General features: G+C 47.1%; 1 protein-coding gene and 1 long non-coding RNA gene across 4 annotated transcripts in view; one reads left to right on the plus strand and one right to left on the minus strand.

Annotated features, from left to right (window-relative positions):
* Window positions 1–19,111, minus strand: part of LOC116989285 (transducin-like enhancer protein 1) — a 191,049-nt gene that overhangs the window by 152,456 nt on the left and 19,482 nt on the right. For all 3 annotated transcript variants that reach the window (XM_033046509.1, XM_033046508.1, XM_033046507.1), the window contains exon 3: window positions 4,259–4,322. In XM_033046509.1, coding sequence (XP_032902400.1) covers window positions 4,259–4,322 — 64 coding nt within the window. The remainder of the gene's footprint in view (window positions 1–4,258; window positions 4,323–19,111) is intronic.
* LOC116989286 lies at window positions 11,860–18,937 on the plus strand. The gene is made up of 3 exons (XR_004416205.1): window positions 11,860–11,871; window positions 13,327–13,328; window positions 18,844–18,937. It is a non-coding gene; the product is annotated as an uncharacterized LOC116989286 (long non-coding RNA).

The following is a 19,111-nucleotide window of genomic DNA, read 5'->3' on the forward strand; positions in this document are numbered from 1 at the left end:
CACTATTTTTTCCGCTTTATATTTCATCTGCATGCACAAGTGGGTTAGGCACGGTTTAGTTCGGAGATTCAGCGTGGAAACAGGCCCTTCAGCCCAACTAGTCCGCACCGACCAGCGATCACCATACACTAGTTCTATCCTACACACAAACAACAAAGTACAGAGGCCAATTTAACTACAAACCCATTAGGGTTAGAAGCAAGATGGCCACACAGGCATCAAGCCTGCTGCACTATTAAATAAGATCATGGATAACCTGTTTAGAAACATTACCACTGTATTCCTGTCTACTAGAGATAACTGATTGATTGAGAACGTCGATTTTGCAAAAAAAAGACACAAAGTGCTGGAATACTTGTGTCAGTAGCATCTCCGGAGAATATGGATAGCTGACGTTTGGGTCGAGACCCTTCGTCAGACAGCTTGCACAATCTTAGAAGGTCTTTTACTTGGGCAAATAAAATGCCCAATGAACCTGCTGCCTCTTACAAGGCCCAGTTCATCAACTGCCAGAGAAAGAGCCCAATTAAATAGACATTTCAAGTAAATAGGACAGGATTATCCAAGCATTCTGCCAATTAGCTGCTACACTCCTAAACCATGCATGGAAGTTGAAGGCAATGTTACTATTAATATGCGAACAACTCAAACCTGCCAATACCAGCAGATGTCAATGATCCAATTTTAAAAATTGGCCGCCTATGAAGGAATGGCATTAAGAAGAGACCTTTTCAACCATTTGGGCCCTTAAAAATCAAACAGGGCAAACTGGCTTGCAGGAAATACAACAGCAAAACAGAGCAGAGCTGTTGAAACATTACAGCCAAGACCTGTACCTTGCTTACAGGTCTAGAGACCTGAGCGAGGAGGTGCTAATCTCAATGGGCTGGTAATTAATTTCAGAAAGTCGACAGAGAAAAACAAGATTTGTGCCGGAAATCCTGGTCTATCCAAAATCAAAAGTAGACAATCTAGTTCATCGAACCCAACGGAAACTCTCTCCCACCAAAACCACGAATGCCCGCAATGTGCTCATGCAGCAACTGTCCCACACAAGAGCATCTAGTCGGCTCTGCACATCGGCAGGATACTTCTGAAGCAAAACGCAAGGAGCCAGAGAAACTCTGCGGGTCAGGCAGCATCCGGAGAGGAAATGGACAGGCGATTTTCAGGTCATGATCCGTCTACAAATTGAAGAAGGGTTCCGACCAGCAATGTCACCTGTCCAGCCCTCTCCACAGATGCTCCCCGACTCACTAAGTTCCTCCAGCACTTTGCGCTTTGCTCAAGATTCCAGTGTCTGCAGTTTGTTGCTTCTCTCGCCAGATTTATGCATTCTGTTTGTGGAAAACTTTATAAAAAAACATCGTATCATCCCCCCCACTCCCTCAAAAGGGCTGAACTGAAATAATTTTACTAACGAGAATTCTCCCGCTCTGCCTCAACGTCTACAGATGCGCCGTAGAAAGCATTCTAACACGACACATCACAGCATAGTTTGGGAGTAGCTCCATCCAGGTCCGCTGGAAATTGCAGAGTTCAGGACACAACCCAGACCATCACGCAAACCAACCTCCCTTCAACTGACTCCAGCTACACGGTCACGCTGCCTCGGCAAGGCCACCGGCATAACCAAGGACGGGTCGCTCCCCAGACACTCTCTCTCCTCTCCCATCAGGCACAGAAGTGAGAAAACGCACACCTCCAGATTCAGGAACAGTTTCTTCCCAGCTGTTATCAGGCAACTCAACCATCCCAAACACCAACAAGAGGATGGTCCTGACCTACCTACCATCTATCTTGGAGTCCATCGGACTATTTTTTAATCGGACATTATCTTGCACTGAACATTACTCCCTATATCTGTATACTATACACGACTTGCTTGCTATCAGGTACAGTCTTTCTGCTGCCTGGATAGCACATAACTAAAAAGCTTTTCACTGTTTCTCAGTACACGTGACAATAAACTAAACTAATAACGGAAGGTAAATATGAGAAAAGGCAAGAGACCCACAAAGCAAGGTGCAATGCCAAAATAATGAAGCTCACATTATCATTGCCATTACTGGCAACGCATTTGAGCTGTTGGATTAAATGCCTCATTTTTAGAATATTAGGCAGCGATACAATTAGATCAAGTTCACTTAAAACTGCTGGCGTAGAGAAGGATGTCATCCAAGCTAGCTTGGCATTCGTCAGCCAATATCAACAACAGTAAACCGCAGCCTAAATCAAGTTGTTTGAAATCGGCTGAAAATTGGTATTTTGCGGAAGAAGGGATGAAAGAGACCAGCCATCACCAGAATTCAGTGCCGTTTTACATAAACAATGTGACTATCGATCAGCCCCTCACCCGATCCCTCCCCCACCCAGTTCCTTTTTTTAAAAAATGTTTGAGAGATACAGAGCAGAAACAGGCCCTTCGGCCCACCGAGTCCGCACTGACCAGCTATCCCCGCACATTAACACAACCACACACACAATAGGGACATTTTTTACATTTAAACCAAGCCAATTAGCCTACAATCCCGTACATCTTTTGGAGCATGGGAGGAATTCGAAGATCTCGGAGAAAACCCACGCAGGTCACGGGGAGGGCGTACAAACTCCGTACAGATAAGCGGCCGCAGTCAGAGTCGAACCTGTGTCTCTGGCGCTGGAAGGCAGGAGCTCTATCACTGCGCCACCGGCCTGCCCATCATCCCCTCCCCAACTCGTTCCACCCATCACCTAGCAGCTTCATTCCAAGACCCACCCCACATGCCTCTAGGTGCTGCCCATCCTTCCTGCCCCTTCCCATCCCTCATGTAGGGTTTCAACCAAAATCATTGACCTGCAACTGCCTTCTGTTTGAGTTCTTCCAGCATTTCATTTCTGTTCAAGATTTCAGAACCAGGCCGTTACTGTCACGGCAGGCAAGAAGCATTTGAGCATGTACATGGATAGGTTTAGACTAGGTATATGGACCAAACACAGGCAGGTGGGACTAGTGTAGATGGGGCATGTTGGTGGCGTTGGTCCAACGGGCCTGTTTCCACACTGTGTGACTATGACTTGCAGTTTCAAATCTGCTCGGCTCATTTTAATCAAACATGCTACAGGGGGCACCTACTATTTAAATCTTAGTCCCACGGTAGACTTGTAATTATCACAGGCAATGGCACATATTTTTCTTGCACTTTCTGTTTGAAGACATTTTTCAGCCTTGATCTACAATTCAATATTCATTGAAAAGGTACAGCATGTAAACTAACCCTTCAGCCCACAGAGTCCATGCTGACCCGATATCACTAGTTCTGTGTTATCCCACTTTCTCTTCCACTCCCTGCACACACGGGGCAATTTACAGAGGCCAGCTAAACTACAAGCCCGCACTTCATTGGGACGAGGGAAGAAACCGGAGCATCCAGAGGAAACCCACGTGGTCACTAGGAGAATTTGCAAACTCCACGCAACAGCATCAGAGATGTTAGGATTGAACTTGGGATCCTGGCTCGGAGACAGCGCCTCTACCAGCTACGAGTATTCCGAGGAAGTAATTGTGCTTGCTATTGTTGAATATGGACAAGACAAGTGACCCACACTGCCACGGACAACTGAACAGCAGGGAAACAAATGGTACCATCAGAGCAACTTCGCAAAGGCGTTACCAAATAGTAACATCAGGAAATGGACTTAAACTGACAGGACTAACAGGAAACCTTAGAAGTGCTCTAAACGCATCTTACTAGTAACATCCTTCTCTCCAGAGATGCTGCCTTTCAGGAGTTACTCAGAATTAAAGGACGTACTTTTAGGAAGGAGACGAGGAGAAATGTCTTTAGTCAGAGGGTGGTGAATCTGCTACAGAAGGCTGTGGAGGCCAAGTCAGTGGATATTTTTAAGGCAGAGATAGATAGATTTTTGATTAGTGCGGGTGTCAGAGGTTATGGCAAGAGGTCAGAGGCAGGAGAATGGAGTTAGTAGGGAGGATAGATCAGCCATGATTGAATGGTGGAGTAGACGATGGGCCTAATGGCCTGATTCTACTCCTACTAACCTTACTCCATCATTGTGTCTATCTTTAGAGTAAACCACCATCTTCATCCCTTCCTACACATTCTAGCAACATTATTACTTTTTTTAAATTTTTATAAAGACACTGGTCATTGTTATCCAGTAGTGATTCACTTTTGCCTCAACGTGACATTTAATCAATCAAGCGTTAAGATATTGCTGCTCTAAGCATCCCAAAGGAGGAAGGTCACTTTCTTACCATCACGTAATGTCGCTGCATCTCCGTCTTTTCACTGGCCAACTTTTCGCACTCCATCTTGAGGCTTGCAAACAAGGAAAGCAAAGGTCAGAACACGTTTGAAACGGTCACCACACCCAGCCGCGACTAGCACCAACCCCCCACCCCCACCCTTCCGTCCTGCACCCGTTTCCAAACCACCTCCCCACCAAACCAAGCCACTTTAGACCTGGCACCCAGCAGGAGCCCGCCACGTCTCAGGTGGCAACAGTTAACCCTCTATATCAGAAGGCTGACCAGCTCTAGAGACCCAAGCATAATAACCAATGCTGACATTTTCAGTGAAACACTAAAGGAGTTTAGGGGGCTCCTTTCCATATAGTTCTGATCACCAGGCTATAGGAAGTATGTCCTTAAGGGCGGCACGGTGGCGCAGCGGTAGAGTTGCCCCCTTACAGCACCAGTAGGACCAGGTTCGATCCATACTACGGGTGCTGTCGGTACGGAGTATGTACGTTCTCCCCGTGACCGCGTGGGTTTTCGCAGAGATCTTCGGTTTCCTCCCATATTCCAAAGACGCACTGGTTTGTAGGTTAATTGGCATTGTATAAGTGTAAATTGGCCCTAGTGTGTGTAGGATAGTGTTAATGTGCGGGGATCACTGGTCGGTGTGGACCTAGTGGGCCGAAGGGCCAGTTTCTGCACTGTATCTCTAAACCAAACTAAACATATGTCATTTAAGTTGGAAATGGCGCAAAAGAAATTCACCAGGATGCTATCCAGGCGTGAGTTACAAGGAAAAGGTTGGATAGGAAGGGACTTTCTGCTTTGGAGCCTAGAAGACTGAAGGGTGACATTCTTGAGGTGTACAAGATGCCATCTAGTCTTGCCGAGATCATTCTGATCTTCCCGTCCCGTTTTGCTGAACATCCAAAACCCTCCTACAAATTTCAAAACCAGCGTTAATGATGAAATGCAGCTCTAGTGCGGCTGGAGGGGAGGGGGGGGGGGGGGCAACAATGCCTTTCAACTGGAAGCTACTCAAGAATCACTAGAATGAAGAGCACAAAAGGGGAGGCTAATTCCTTGCTCTTTTAGTCCTTTGTCTCTATCAGAGTAGTCTTTGTGCCAGTCACCAATTCATGCCACGTGGTGTGTGTCCCCCCCCCTCCCTTCGCCTCTCCCTCTCCTCCTTGTCCTGGCTTCCAAGGCTAAAAAGGTTAATGAGGCTTCTTACAAAGCTATTAAGCTTGGGCTGTTCAATAGAAAGAGGCAGGGACAGGTTGAATGAATACACTGCAAGCAGCAGCTTCCTATTAAAACAAAATCTTTTGATATCAGAGTGTGATTAAAAAAAGTCTGAATTACTGGAGAGAGCGTTACGCGCCTTCCCTTCCCTCTGCTGCTGAGCAGTTTTTGCGGACGATCCCTTTAATTTAGAGGAAGCCTGGATTTAATCCTACACCTGTACAAAATTACACCACGTCTAGACGCTAACAGAGGTGTCAAAGGAAATATTAGGAGCTAACTTCGGGGGTGACTACATTTACAAGACTCATTGTCGGCAGATCTGCTTGGCCGAGCGGTGCGCTGCAGCTTAAAAACCCAAAGGAGTGGAATTTAAACAAGTTCAGGAGTTTTGACCACAACTTGACACCATGATTTTGACCTGGGAAGAGAATCCAATGAGAACATTGGCGTTTATATCCCCTACAGCCACTGTGATCTTCCATGGAACGTGGTTTTTTTGGTTGTGGGACAGATTTCAGTTTAGCACTATTACGGCTATCTAGATGGTGGGAGATTGCAACCTTCACGTGGTCCACCCGGTTTCAACGAATGCAATCAACCTGGCGTGCACAAACAGAAGATCAAACATAACAAGTTGTCTTACAACTTTAGGCTGTGCACTCCATACGCAAGAAGATGTATCTAGTATCACCCTTATTAAAATATAATAATAATACTACACTTTATTGTCATTGTAAATACAATGAATGAAATTTCAGGCGCACTGCCCGAGCGGAGCTCCAATGTGACTCTGAAGAAGGGATTCGGCCCGAAACGTCGCCTATTTCCTTCGCTCCATAGATGCTGCTGCACCCGCTGAGTTTCCCCAGCAATTTTGTGTACCTAGCAAAATACTGTAGAGTCATAGAGTCTTACAGCATGGAAACAGACCCTTCAGCCCAACTTGCCCATACTGACCAGCATTTCCCATCTACTCTAGCCCCACCTGCCTGTCTTTGGCCCATATCCCTCTAAACCTGAACTACCCACGTACCTGTCTTAATATTTCTTAAACGTCATGATAGTACCTGCCTCCTCTGGCAGCTCGTTCCGTACACCCACCACCATTTGTGTGAAAATGTTACCTCACATGTCCCTATTTAATCTTTCCCCCTTCATCTTAAACCCCTTCATCTGGTTCTCGATTTGCCTACTCAGGGCAAGAGTCTGTGCGTCTACCCGTTCTATTCCTCTCATGATTTTGTACACCTCTACAAGGACGCCCCTCATCCTCCTGTACTGCAAGGAATAAAGTCCTAGCCTGTAACTCGACACACCGGAATGGTGAGGCATCTGCTGTTTTCTTGTGACGTTGTTTAAAGCATTGGGGTCTTGGTGCTACTGATCTGTTTGAACCGAGAAGGCAGAGCAGCCCGGGACAGAGGCATTCCCACGGGGCGTTTAACCAAACGGTTTGCACGTGATCCGCCTAATCTACAACACAATACCAGGAGAAAGTAGCCACCCACTCCATGGGAAGGTGGAAAGGTACGGAGAAAGACAAGCCCCCGTAGATCAGTAAAATACACTGGGGCAGCACAGTGGTGCAGCTGGACAATCCGCTGCCTCACAGCTCCAGAGACACGTGGGTTTCAAGGTTAATAGGTCTCTGCAAAATTGCCCCTAATGTGCAAGGCATGGATGAGAAAGTGGGATTACATAGAACTGGTGTGGAAGACACAAAGTGCTGGAGTAGCTCAGCGGGTGAGGCAGCATCTCTGGTGTACATGAATAGGCGATGTTCCGGGTCAAATCTCTGAAGAAAGATCCCGTCCCGAGTAAGAGACCCTTTCCCCAAGGTGATTGTGCAATCCGTCTGAAGAAGGGTCTTGAATCAAAACAGCACCTCTCCATTTTCTCCAGAGATGCTGCCTGACCCACCGAGTTAGTCCAGCCCATTGCATCTTCTTTTGTAAATCACCACCTGCAGATCCTTGTTTCTATATAGAACCAGCGTGAACGGGTGACGGATGGTCATCGAGGGCTTGGCGGGCTGTTTCCACACCGTATGCCGAAACTAAGCTAAAAAGACTTAGTTGAAATTCAGACTTAAATGGTGGGAAATACTCAGCGAGTCAGGGCAGCACAAAACGTTTCAGCTTCCAACGAAAAGTCAGAAGACCCTCGCGAGAGATGTAATTTTGGAATTTCCGGTTACATTTTAGGTCCGCAGCATCATGCTCCCGTCGTCCGGTTTGCAGGTTGAGAGAAATCACTTGCGCATCATTTTACAAGGATGATGAATCGCATCTAAATTATAGGGCGCGAGCGCTGATGTTTGAAACAGGTTTTTGGTAGATTACACACGTTTCAGATGCAGTGTATCTATTCTGTGTTCCATATTCAGCCTGCATCCTCCGAAAATTGCACCAAAGACAACTGCCCCTCCCCACCAGCCTGCAGCAAAAAGAAAAATCTACTTATAGTAGAATAGATGTGTTCTGCTGTTATGTTCACGCTGCAGAATCAAATCGCAGTTTCAAAAATAACCAACTCTAAACTCCCACTGGTTCACTCCATTAAGGGATGGAGTTGGTTGGACTCCCATCTGCAACGGGTGAATCTGGGGCCACCGCTTAATTTACTCAACGCAGCAGCTAGTGACTTGGCTTTAAGCATTTGCCTTTAAATGTGACCATTATTCTTCACTTGGTCGTCATCGAGGGGGAAAGGGGTTATGAGCAAGAACAAGAATCGGAGGAACAGCATCTCATATTTTGCTTGAACAGGTTACAACTCCAGTGGTTTGAATATTGATTTCTCGAACGTCAAGTAACCTTTGCATTCCCTCTCTCTCTCTCTCTCCATCCCTCCCCCACCCAAGCCGCACCAGCCTCAAAGTCGTCTTGTTGCGTCTTATTCTCTGTACTCGTTTATCTCATTTCCATTTTCCCCGACTCCCAGTCTGAAGAAGGGTCTCGACCCGAAACATCACCTCTTCCTTGTCTCCAGAGATGCTGTCTGACCCGCTGAGTTACTCCAGCTTTTTGCGTCTGTCTTCGGTTTAAACAGGCATCTGCAGTTCCTTCCTGCACATTTCATCTGCAAGAATTTAAATCTGCTTTTGGAGAGGCATCTAATGAGGGGGTGTGGGGTGTAGCTCCCCCCCCCAATCGCTTTATCCACTCTCCCTACTCACACTCGACTCTGGCCGTCAAAACAAGGGACTAATAACTTTCAATTACAGCCAATTTGCTATCAAGCACTTGCTGGTCACTGCTGAGCAGCTTCAGGCCTTTAGAGCTGCACCAGAGACCAGAGTTTGATCCTAACCTCGGGTTCTGTATGTACGGACTTTGTACCGTTTCCCTATGTCCGCGTGGGTTTCCTCCGGGTGCCTTGGTTTCTATCCACATCCCAAAGACGCGCAGGGTTGTAGGTTAATCTATAAACAGCCCCTGTTCTCCTTGTGACCATGCAAGTTCTCTTTGGTTCCCTCCCATATCCCGAAAACTTGAAGGTTTGCAGGTTAATTGCCCCAAATGTGCGAGGAGTGAATGAGAGGTGGATTACATAGAACTAGTGTGAATGGGTGATTGATGGTCGGCATAGACTCAGTGGGCCATTCGACCCGTTTCCATTCTGCATCTCTAAACTCAAACTAAACTAATTTAACCGAAATGCACTGTCTACATTTATAACACCATCCTTCATGCTGGCAAAATAATCCTCCTATCCAGTCCCAAAAATATCCCTCTCACAAAAGCACTCATTGCTACGGTTCACTTTGATAAATATTCCACCGCCTCCTTAAACGCATAATCTCAGCCAAATTCTTGGTGGGTTGGTGCAAGGGATCAAAATAGCCTGAAGGTTGTTCCATAGGATAAAGGAGACTTTTCATTGAGTTAGTCTGAGATGCATTCAAACTCTGGTGCCATTGAAGTGAAAGGCCAATTTTTAATCTGGTGTCCAATTCCCTCGTCCTCTATTGCTGAAACAAAATCTTTGATAATGCCAGCAGCATAATCGAGGACCAGTCTCACCCCAGTCACTCCCTCCTCTCACCTCGCCCATCAGGCAAGAGGTACAGAGGTGTGTAAACGCACACCTTCAGATTCAGGGACAGTGTCTTCCCAGTTGTTATCAGGCAACTGAACCATCCTCTCACCAACTAGACCTCCCATCTACCTCATTGTAGACCTTTGAACTCTCTTTAATCAGACTTCATCGTGCACTGAATTATATCCCCTTTATCCTGTATCTGTACACTGTGAATGGCTTGATTGTAATCATCGTCTTTATAGCTGACGAGATAGAACACAAAAATCTTTTCACTGTACCTCCATACACCTGACAATAATACACTCAACTGATAAACAAAGGAAGTTATTACCACAGAAGCCAGGAGAGGACAGAAAAGACTACAAGAAACACACTTGCACTGCATTGAGTTCAGTCTGTGTGCTTTGGAAATAGACTGTCCTATTGCACCGCGCTGCCATCTAATTTAGCCAGCAATCCAACATTCTTCATCCCGTTGCATCCAGCACTAGTGATGTACAAGATTGCTCCACTTATTACAGTGCAGAAGGAGGTTGGAGAAAGTCTCGTGGATGTAACGGAGTGACACTCCTTGGTGAAACAACAGTAAAATAGATGGAAGATAGACACAAAATGCTAGGGTAATTCAGCATCTCTGGAGAGAAGGGATGGGTGAAGTTTTGGGTGGAGACCCTTCTTCAGACAGACGTTGGGGGAAGTGAAGAGATTGCAGAAAAGCGAACAAAATCTGTCAGGTCACACGCAGTTCACCTTGGTTTGTAATTTAGCCACAAATAAATGTTTGAATCAACCAACTTTACATGATATCAAAATAAAAGGCAAGCAGCAGATGGCTGAAGATCTGGAGCAAGCAACACCCACTGAAACAAGGTGGCATCCATTGCCTTTCAGACCCTTCAGCTCAGGAATAATGGGCCTGCAAGTGTGGCCGAGACATATAGCTACAGTCCGAACTTCCCTGCCTTTGTGACAGGTTTCCACTTCGCACTTCCCGCCGTGAACAGCGGCAGCTTGCATCAAGACGCACCCTTCTGTCAGAATTGCTACTGACGAACATCTGGTGAATGTACAACAGCTGGATGCTGTCGATCATTAAAACCATCTCCTGGCAATCAAAACACCATTGCCATTGGCAAACGGGTTGTTCAAGTCCTTCAAACAAAGAACATAGGACAGCTGGAATTTTAAAAAAATCTTCCTTCAACAGAACATTCAAGAATTCACGGGCAGCACAGTGGCGCAGCAGTAGAGTCGCTACCTTTCAGTGCCAGAGACCCGGGTTCAATCCTGGCCATGGGTGCTCGGCTGTCTGATGTTTGTACGTTCCCCCAATGGGTTTTCTCAGAGAACTTTGGATTCCTCCCACACTCTGAAGATGTACAACTTTGTAGGTCAATTGGCTTGGATGTAAATGTAAACATTGTCCCTCGTGTAGGATAGTGTTAATGTGCAGGGATCACTGGTCGGTGTGGACTCGAAGGGCTGAAGGGCCTGATTCAGCGCTATATCTCTAAAGGAAACTAAATAAGAATATCACCAGTCACATAAAATCAAGCTTCTGATGTTGAAGAACACCCGTGGGTTTGATTGCTTTTTGGAAAGGCAGGAAAATAAAATCAGTCTTACACCATTTCCAGAGAGACTCAATTGAAGAGAACTTCAGGACCACAAAAATGTAGGAAATTCACTTAGTGAAGTCTGTAAATATACCTCCACCTCCGACTCACTTTTTGTAGATCATTCCAATGTTATCAACAGTATCCCTGCCCTCCCTATTCCATTTGACCACTTCAAAATTCAATTGGAATACAAACAGCCTTCTGCCATTTCGAATTTGTTCATTCCACACGTTTGTGGAATTCCTATTTGTTACACGATCTCACTGCCAAAGAAAAGACTCAGCGGGTCAGGCAGCATCTCTGCAGAACAGCGATAGTTTATCTTAGAGATACAGTGCGGAAACAGGCCCTTCATCCCCACAGTCCGCACCGACCAGCGATCCCTGCACACTTACACTATCCTACACACACTGGGACCAACTTACAATTATACCAAGCCAATCAACCTACAAACATGTACGTCTTTAGAGTGTTGGAAGTAAAAGCAACTGCAGATCCCGGACAAAACCCCACATGCCACGGGGAGAACGCACAAACTTCGTACAGACAAGCACCCATAGTCGGGATTGAACCTGGATCTCTGGCGCTGTAAGGCAGCAACTCTACATGCTGCGCCACCGTGCCACCCTTCTGGTTGAAGAAAGTCCCCGACCCAAAATGTCACCTATCCACATTCTCCAGAAATGCTGCCTGACCCACTGAGTTACTCCAGCACTTTGTGTCCTTTGTGGTAAACCAGCTTCTGCAGTCTTTTGGTTCTGCAGCAAAATGACCAAGGAACAGGTCTGTAACCCCAATTGTACCAACTGATCTTTCCTTCACACACAGATACCGACTGGCCCTCTGCGTATTCGAAGCAACATCATTTATTAATTGCTAAGTACGTGGAAAACAGTTGTGCAGAACTAGTTGATGTTCCTCACGTCCTCTATCAATATATGGACTGCTTAAAGTCCCAGACCTGTAGTATATTTTAAGTTGTTGACATTCGCCTTCCAGTTGATGCTAAATGGAAGCGCTGTAATTGAGTGTGATGTACAAAATGTTTACTGCATGGCAAATTAATGCGCATCAAGCCATTAAATTATAATACGCCTTCCTAGAGCTCCTCTAATTATATGCTAATGTTTTTGATCTGTTGACGTCACTAGCTTTCTTATATGCATGGTAATAGCAGGCAGCTGCAGAAACACTTCCTTAAAGAAAGTGTTTAAATGAGCGAATCCTATTAGTTAAGCCCAAATTATCAGAAGATACGTCAAAAGATGTGCAATTAGAGCAAAAGCTGTTTGGATGAAGTGCAGTGAGCTGCAGCGGCAAGTTACATCTGTCCATGTGCCTAGGATTGGTTGCCCAGGGACGGCCATTAGAGAAGATCAGTGAGTAATGGTAAACTGTTCTTATTTTTAAAAGATTCATTATTCATCCGAAGAGGACCCATCAGGGATGAATTGAGGATCTTGGCAGGTTAAGATCCACAAGTCATTCCAGGTTTAGTCCTCTTTGTGGAAGACACACAAACGACAGCAATTATGCTACAAGTCCACAAGTCCTCTCCCACCGAGGTGCATCAGGACGCACCACAGCACGGCTTGGGAACAGCTCCATCCAAGGCCGCTAGAAATTGCATAGAATTGTGAACGCAGCCCAGACCATCACACAAACCAACCTCCCTTTCATTGATAGACAAAATGTTGGAGTAACTCAGCAGGACAGGCAGCATCTCTGGAGAGATGGAATCTGTGACATTTCAGGTTTAGACCTGAACGTCACCCATTCCTTCTCTCCAGAGATGCTGCCCGTCCTGCAGTTACTCCAGCATCGTGTCCATCTTCGGCTTAAACCAGCATCTGCAGATCCTTCCGACACATTGTCTGCTCCACTGCAAAATCTCCTCAGGCTATGTCTACTTAGAAACATAGAAACATAGAAAATAGGTGCAGGAGTAGGCCATTCGGCCCTTCAAGCCTGCACCGCCATTCAATATGATCATGGCTGATCATCCAACTCAGTATTCTGTACCTGCCATCTCTCCATACCCCCTGATCCCTTTAGCCACAAGGGCCACATCTAACTCCCTCTTAAATATAGCCAATGAACTGGCCTCAACTACCTTCTGTGGCAGAGAATTCCAGAGATTCACCACTCTGTGTGAAAAATGTTTTTTCTTTGAAGAAGTTCTCCTCCTCTCCCCAACGAGAGTTCTGCAACATCCTCTCTCGCTGCTCCATGGAGTCTGAAGAAGCGTCTCGACCAAAAACATCAGCCGTTCCTTCGCTTCACAGATGCAGCCTGTCCCGCTGAGTTACTCCAACATTTTGTGTCTATCTCCCTTCCATTGACTCCATTTATACCTCGCGCTGCCTCGGCAAGGCCACAGCGTAATCAAGTACCAGTCGCATCCCAGCTACTCCCTCTTCTCCCCTTGCCCATCGGGCAAAAAAATAGTGCAAAAACACACACCTTCAAACTCAGGGACAGTTTCTTTCCAGCTGCCATCAGGCAACTGAACCATCCCTCGGAGCAGCCCTAACCTACCATTTACTTAATTGGAGACCTTTGGACTATCTTTAATCAGACTTTACCTTGCACTAAATGTTATTCCCTTCATCATGTATCTGTACACTGTGGATGGCTCGATTGTAATCATGTATCGTCTTTCCGCTAACTGGTTAACACACGACAATAAACTAAACTAAAATGAGGTACAGCAGTGAAGTGATAAAGTCACTTGGAGAGACAAGAGACTGCAGATGCTGGAATCCCGAGCCAAAAACAAAAGGCTGGAGGGATGCAGTGAGTCATGCAGTATCTGTGAAGGGAAATGGGCCATTCGCTCCATAGATGTTGCCTGACCCATCGAGATCCTCCAGCCTTTTGCTTTTTGTGTCAAGTTACTTAACTGCTGTGCTGGAGACACGGGGGCAAATCTACCATAGCTGCTTGGAAATTTTTAATATAATTAAGTCAAATAAATTTGGGATTAAAGTCATTCTCATTTACAGTAGCCTTAAAAGTGGGGGATTGGTGCAAAAACCCATTAGCTTTACTCCTGGACTTAAAGCCCCTGTCCCACCTACGTGACCTCGTCGTCGCGTTGAGGCGCAACGGTCCTGCGAGAGTCGCGAGTGTCTTCATGCGCCCGCACAGCCGTCTGGAGCGCGTGACGTAATTTGAAGATGGACACAAAATGCTGGAGTAACTCAGCGGGCCCAGCAGCATCTCTGGAGAGAAGCAATGGGTGACGTTTCGGGTCGAGACTCTTCTTCAGTCTGAAAGAAGGGTCTTGACCCGAAACGTCACCCATTTCTTCTCTCCAGAGATGCTGCCGGTATCGCTGAGTTACTCCTGCTTTTTCAAGTTCAAGTTCAAGTGAATTTATTGTCATGTGTCGCTGTATAGGATAATGAAATTCTTGCTTTGCTTAAGCACACAGAAAATAGTAGGCACTTACTACAAAACAGATAAATGTGTCCATATACCATGATATAAATATATACACACATGAATAAATAAACTGGTAAAGTGTAAATAACAGAAAGTGGTTATTAATAATCGGAGTTTTGTCCGAGCCAGGTTTAATAGCCTGATACAATACAATACAAATGTATTGTCATTTGAGCCCCAGTGAGACTCAAACGGAATTTCGTTTCCACAGCATACAAACAAAGACAATGTCCTACAGACATACACACAATTAAATTCACACAAACATCCATCACAGTGGACCCACTGTGATGGAAGGCAAAGTCTTTTCTCTCCCCTGCTCTCAATTTCTCTCCCGATGTCCAAGCCCCAGGCGGGTGATGATAAGTCCCACGGCCATTTTAGGCCGCGCGGGGCGATTTACGGCCCCGCTCCCGGTCTGAAAGTACAAGGTTGGAACCCCCACGGGCGCTGGTGAGTCCCACGGCCATGAAGCCGCGCCAGGTGATGTACGGTCCCGGTCCGGGTCGTTCCAACCCCGCGACACGGGCTGGAGAAGTCGCGTTGCGGGAGCTCCGGGAAGCGGTCTCTCTCTCCCCCCGGACCCGCGAGCTCCCGATGTCCCAGTCCACGTTGCTGGAGCCTCCGAGACCCAGGAGTCGAGTCGCAGCAGCGAGTCACCACCGCTCCCCACGCTCCGGGGCCGGCCAGCCCCACGATGGTGAGTAGTCCGCAGCTCCGCAGCTCCTCAGTCTCCCGAGCCCCCGGGTCGTTCAGGCTGGAGGCCGCTCCACGGTGCTAGGCCCCAACGACAACGGAGACCCGACAGGGAAAAAGTCGGGTCTCCCGGACAGGGAAGAGATTTTAAATAGTTTCCCCCCCCCACCCCCACATATACACATTTAAAACCAGTATTAAAAAACACCAAACACTACATTTAACTAGACAAAAAAAGAAAAAAAAGACAGACAGGCTGCAGGGGCCGCTGCAACGGGTGAGTCGCGCCGCCACAGTAGGGAAGTAGCTATTCCTGAACCTGGTTGTTGCAGTCTTCAGGCTCCTGTACCTTCTACCTGAAGGTAGCAGGGAGATGAGTGTGTGGCCAGGATGGTGTGGGTCTTTGATGATACTGCCAGCCTTTTTGAGGCAGCGACTGCGATAAATCCCCTCGATGGAAGGAAGGTCAGAGCCGATGATGGACTGGGCAGTGTTTACTACTTTTTGTAGTCTTTTCCTCTCCAGGTCGCTCAAATTGCCGAACCAAGCCACGATGCAACCGGTCAGCATGCTCTCGACTGTGCACCTGTAGAAGTTAGAGAGTCTTCCTTGACAATCCGACTCTCCGTAATCTTCTCAGGAAGTAGAGGTGCTGATGAGCTTTTTTGATAATTGCGTTAGTGTTCTCGGACCAGGAAAGATCTTCAGAGATGTGCACGCCCAGGAATCTGTTCTTGACCCTTTCAACCATCGACTCGTTGATATAAATGGGGCTGTGGGTCCCCCTCCTACTCCTTCCAAAGTCCACAATCAGTTCCTTGGTTTTGCTGGTGTTGAGGGCCAGGTTATTGCGCTGACACCATATGGACAGTTGCTCGATCTCTCTTCTATATTCTGACTCATCCCCATCAGTGATACGCCCCACAATAGTGGTGTCGTCAGCGAACTTGATGATGGAGTTCGCACTGTGGTTCGCTACGCAGTCATGGGTATAGAGTGAGTACAGCAGGGGGCTGAGCACGCAGCCTTGAGGTGCTCCCGTGCTGATTGTTATCGAGGCTGACACATTTCCACCAATACGAACAGACTGTGGTCTGTGGATGAGGAAGACGAGGATCCAGTTGCAGAGGGATGCGCAGAGACCCAGTTCTGCGAGTTTGGTAACCAGTTTGGAGGGGATGATTGTGTTAAATGCCGAGCTGTAATCAATGAATAACAGCCTGACATATGAGTTTTTGTTGTCCAAGTGGTCCAGTGCGGAGTGGAGGGCCAGCGAGATCGCATCCACCGTTGATCTGTTGTGGCGGTACGCGAACTGCAGTGGGTCCAGGTTTTTGTCGAGGTAGGAGTTGATTTGCTCCATGATCAACCTCTCAAAGCACTTCATCACCACAGGCGTTAGTGCCACTGGTCGATAGTCATTGAGGCACGTCACCTTACTCTTCTTGGGCACTGGTATAATTGATGCCCTTTTAAAGCAGGTGGGGACCTCAGACCTCAGAAGTGAGAGGTTGAAAATGTCCGTAAAAACTCCCGCCAGTTGGTCCGCACAGGTTTTTAGAACACGACCGGGTATACCATCAGGACCAGGTGCTTTTCGGGGGTTCACCCCTCTGAAGGATTTCCTGACATCGGCCTCTGTGACTGAGACTGAAATGCCATCACAGCGAATGGGGGATCGGGAAGGCACATCAGTATTCTCCCTGTCAAAGCGTGCGTAAAACGCATTGAGCTCGTCAGGGAGTGATGTTACACCGACATTCAAGCTGCCTCCTGGTTTCGCCTTGTAGGAGGTGATTGCATTCAGGCCCCGCCACAGCTGCCGAACATCTGTCTCGTCCTCCAGTTTGGAGCAGAAGTCCCTTTTGGCCTTTTTGTGTCTGTCTTCAATTTTCTTGGCCCCATTCTGGGAGTAGAAGTGGGGGCGGACCGGATCCGCAACGGCCGTGAGCCCCAGGCCAAGTTTGATGATCGTTTACCTGCTTCTGCTGCTGTTGGAGGTGAGACGTTGCATCGCACCAGGGTCTTGGGCCTGTCCCACTTTGGCCGTCAGTTACGCGAAGATTTAGTTCGGTACAAAATCCCGGAGCGCCGCGCGATACCAGGCACAACTCCATACCCCTCCGCGATTCTCAGTGGGACCGGCCCCGCACAGCACATGATGCCCGTGCGCCTCAACGCGACGACGAGGTCGCGTATTTTGCGTGCCAAGGACACGAAAGTGGGACAGGGCCTTAAGGGAATTAAATTAAACCATTCTTAGGCCAGAAAATTCTTAGGCCGAAGAGGATTCTCCTAAACTCCTACAGGTGCAAGGTAGAGAGCATTCTGACTGGTTGCATCGTAGCCTGGTTTGGCAACTTGAACGTCCTGGAGCTAAAAAGACCACAAAAAGATGTGACCACTGCCCAGTCCATCACCGGCTCTGACCTCCCCACCGTCAAAGGGATCTATCGTAGTCGCTGCCTCAAAAGGGCAGCCAAAATCATCAAAGACCTACATCATCCTGGCCACACACTCATTTCACCATTGCCATCAGGAAGAAGGTACTGGAGCCTGAAAACTGTAACGTCCAGGTTCAGGAACAGCTTCTTCCCAACAGCCATCAGGCTATTAAATGCATCAACGAATAAGCTCTGAGCTGCAAAAGACCATATTAATATTGCACTATATTCGTTATTTATTGAACTTTTTTTTCTCTTCCCCGATTATATACAATGTTTACATATTCACATATTCCGTTGTGCTGCAGCAAGTAAGAATTTCATTGTCCCAACCGGGACATGTGACAATAAAACACTCTTGACTTGACTTGACTCTTGAAAACATGCAACGTCAGTCATATGCAAGTGGCTCAGGGACAATAAGAAAGGCCCAGCAGAGCCATATGTATATCCTGTGAACAAGCAATATAAAAAACCCTTTGACTGTCACTCATGCACACACGCGCTTCGTTGAGGCATAAGACAAGTACAGATCCACGCAAATAATGCCACAACTCCTCGAGCTTTCAAATAGAACAAAAACGCCGTCTGTCTTTTACTTGAGCGGATTAATGGTGGTCTAGAATCAAAATGATCCACCCAGGCGATTTCATTTGTGAAAAAATAAATATGCTAATCATCAGAAGTCAGCAACTCTGGGCTCCGCATACATTGATCTGGGCTCAAGGCCACATACACGAGATGGGGGAGGGGTGGGTTTTGAAGAGGAAGGACATCATTTTCATAGTTTGCCGAGATGAAGACTTTCTTCATTCAGCAAAGAAAACGTTATTTCCAAGCCACCGGATGAGAAGAGCGCCCCCTTGTGCCGAATCGGTGCATAAAGCACAAAGTGCTGGAGTAACTAAGGTCAGTCTGGATGGTCCCGATGGATCCTTAGACTCCTCCTGTAGCCTTCTACACTCTGAGTGTCCTTTTTATCTCCAACTACCAGCACGACATCAACCATCTTGACTTCTCCACTCCCCTTGCCCCCTCCAATCTCACCCACTCTGAACACACAACCAACACTTATAAAAAAAAAATAGGAAGTGTCACAACCCAGAACATCAGCTATCCATCTTCTCCGGAAATACTCCCTGACCCGTTGAGTTACTCCAGCACTTTGTGTCATTTTCTTTTGTAAACCTGCACCTGCAGTTCCTCATTTCTACATTGCATAAAGCACTTGCTCCACCCTTCCTTGGTCATCTGCTGCCGGTCCAGAATTGTTCTGTCCACTTCCTACCTCCAGTTCCCTCTCCCTCTACTTTCCGTCTGATGAAGGGTTCCGACCCATAACCTTCACCCATCCCTTTTCTCCAGAGATGCTG

The sequence above is a fragment of the Amblyraja radiata genome, chromosome 29, assembly GCF_010909765.2.
Source record: "Amblyraja radiata isolate CabotCenter1 chromosome 29, sAmbRad1.1.pri, whole genome shotgun sequence".
NCBI classification, from domain to species: Eukaryota; Metazoa; Chordata; class Chondrichthyes; order Rajiformes; family Rajidae; genus Amblyraja; species Amblyraja radiata.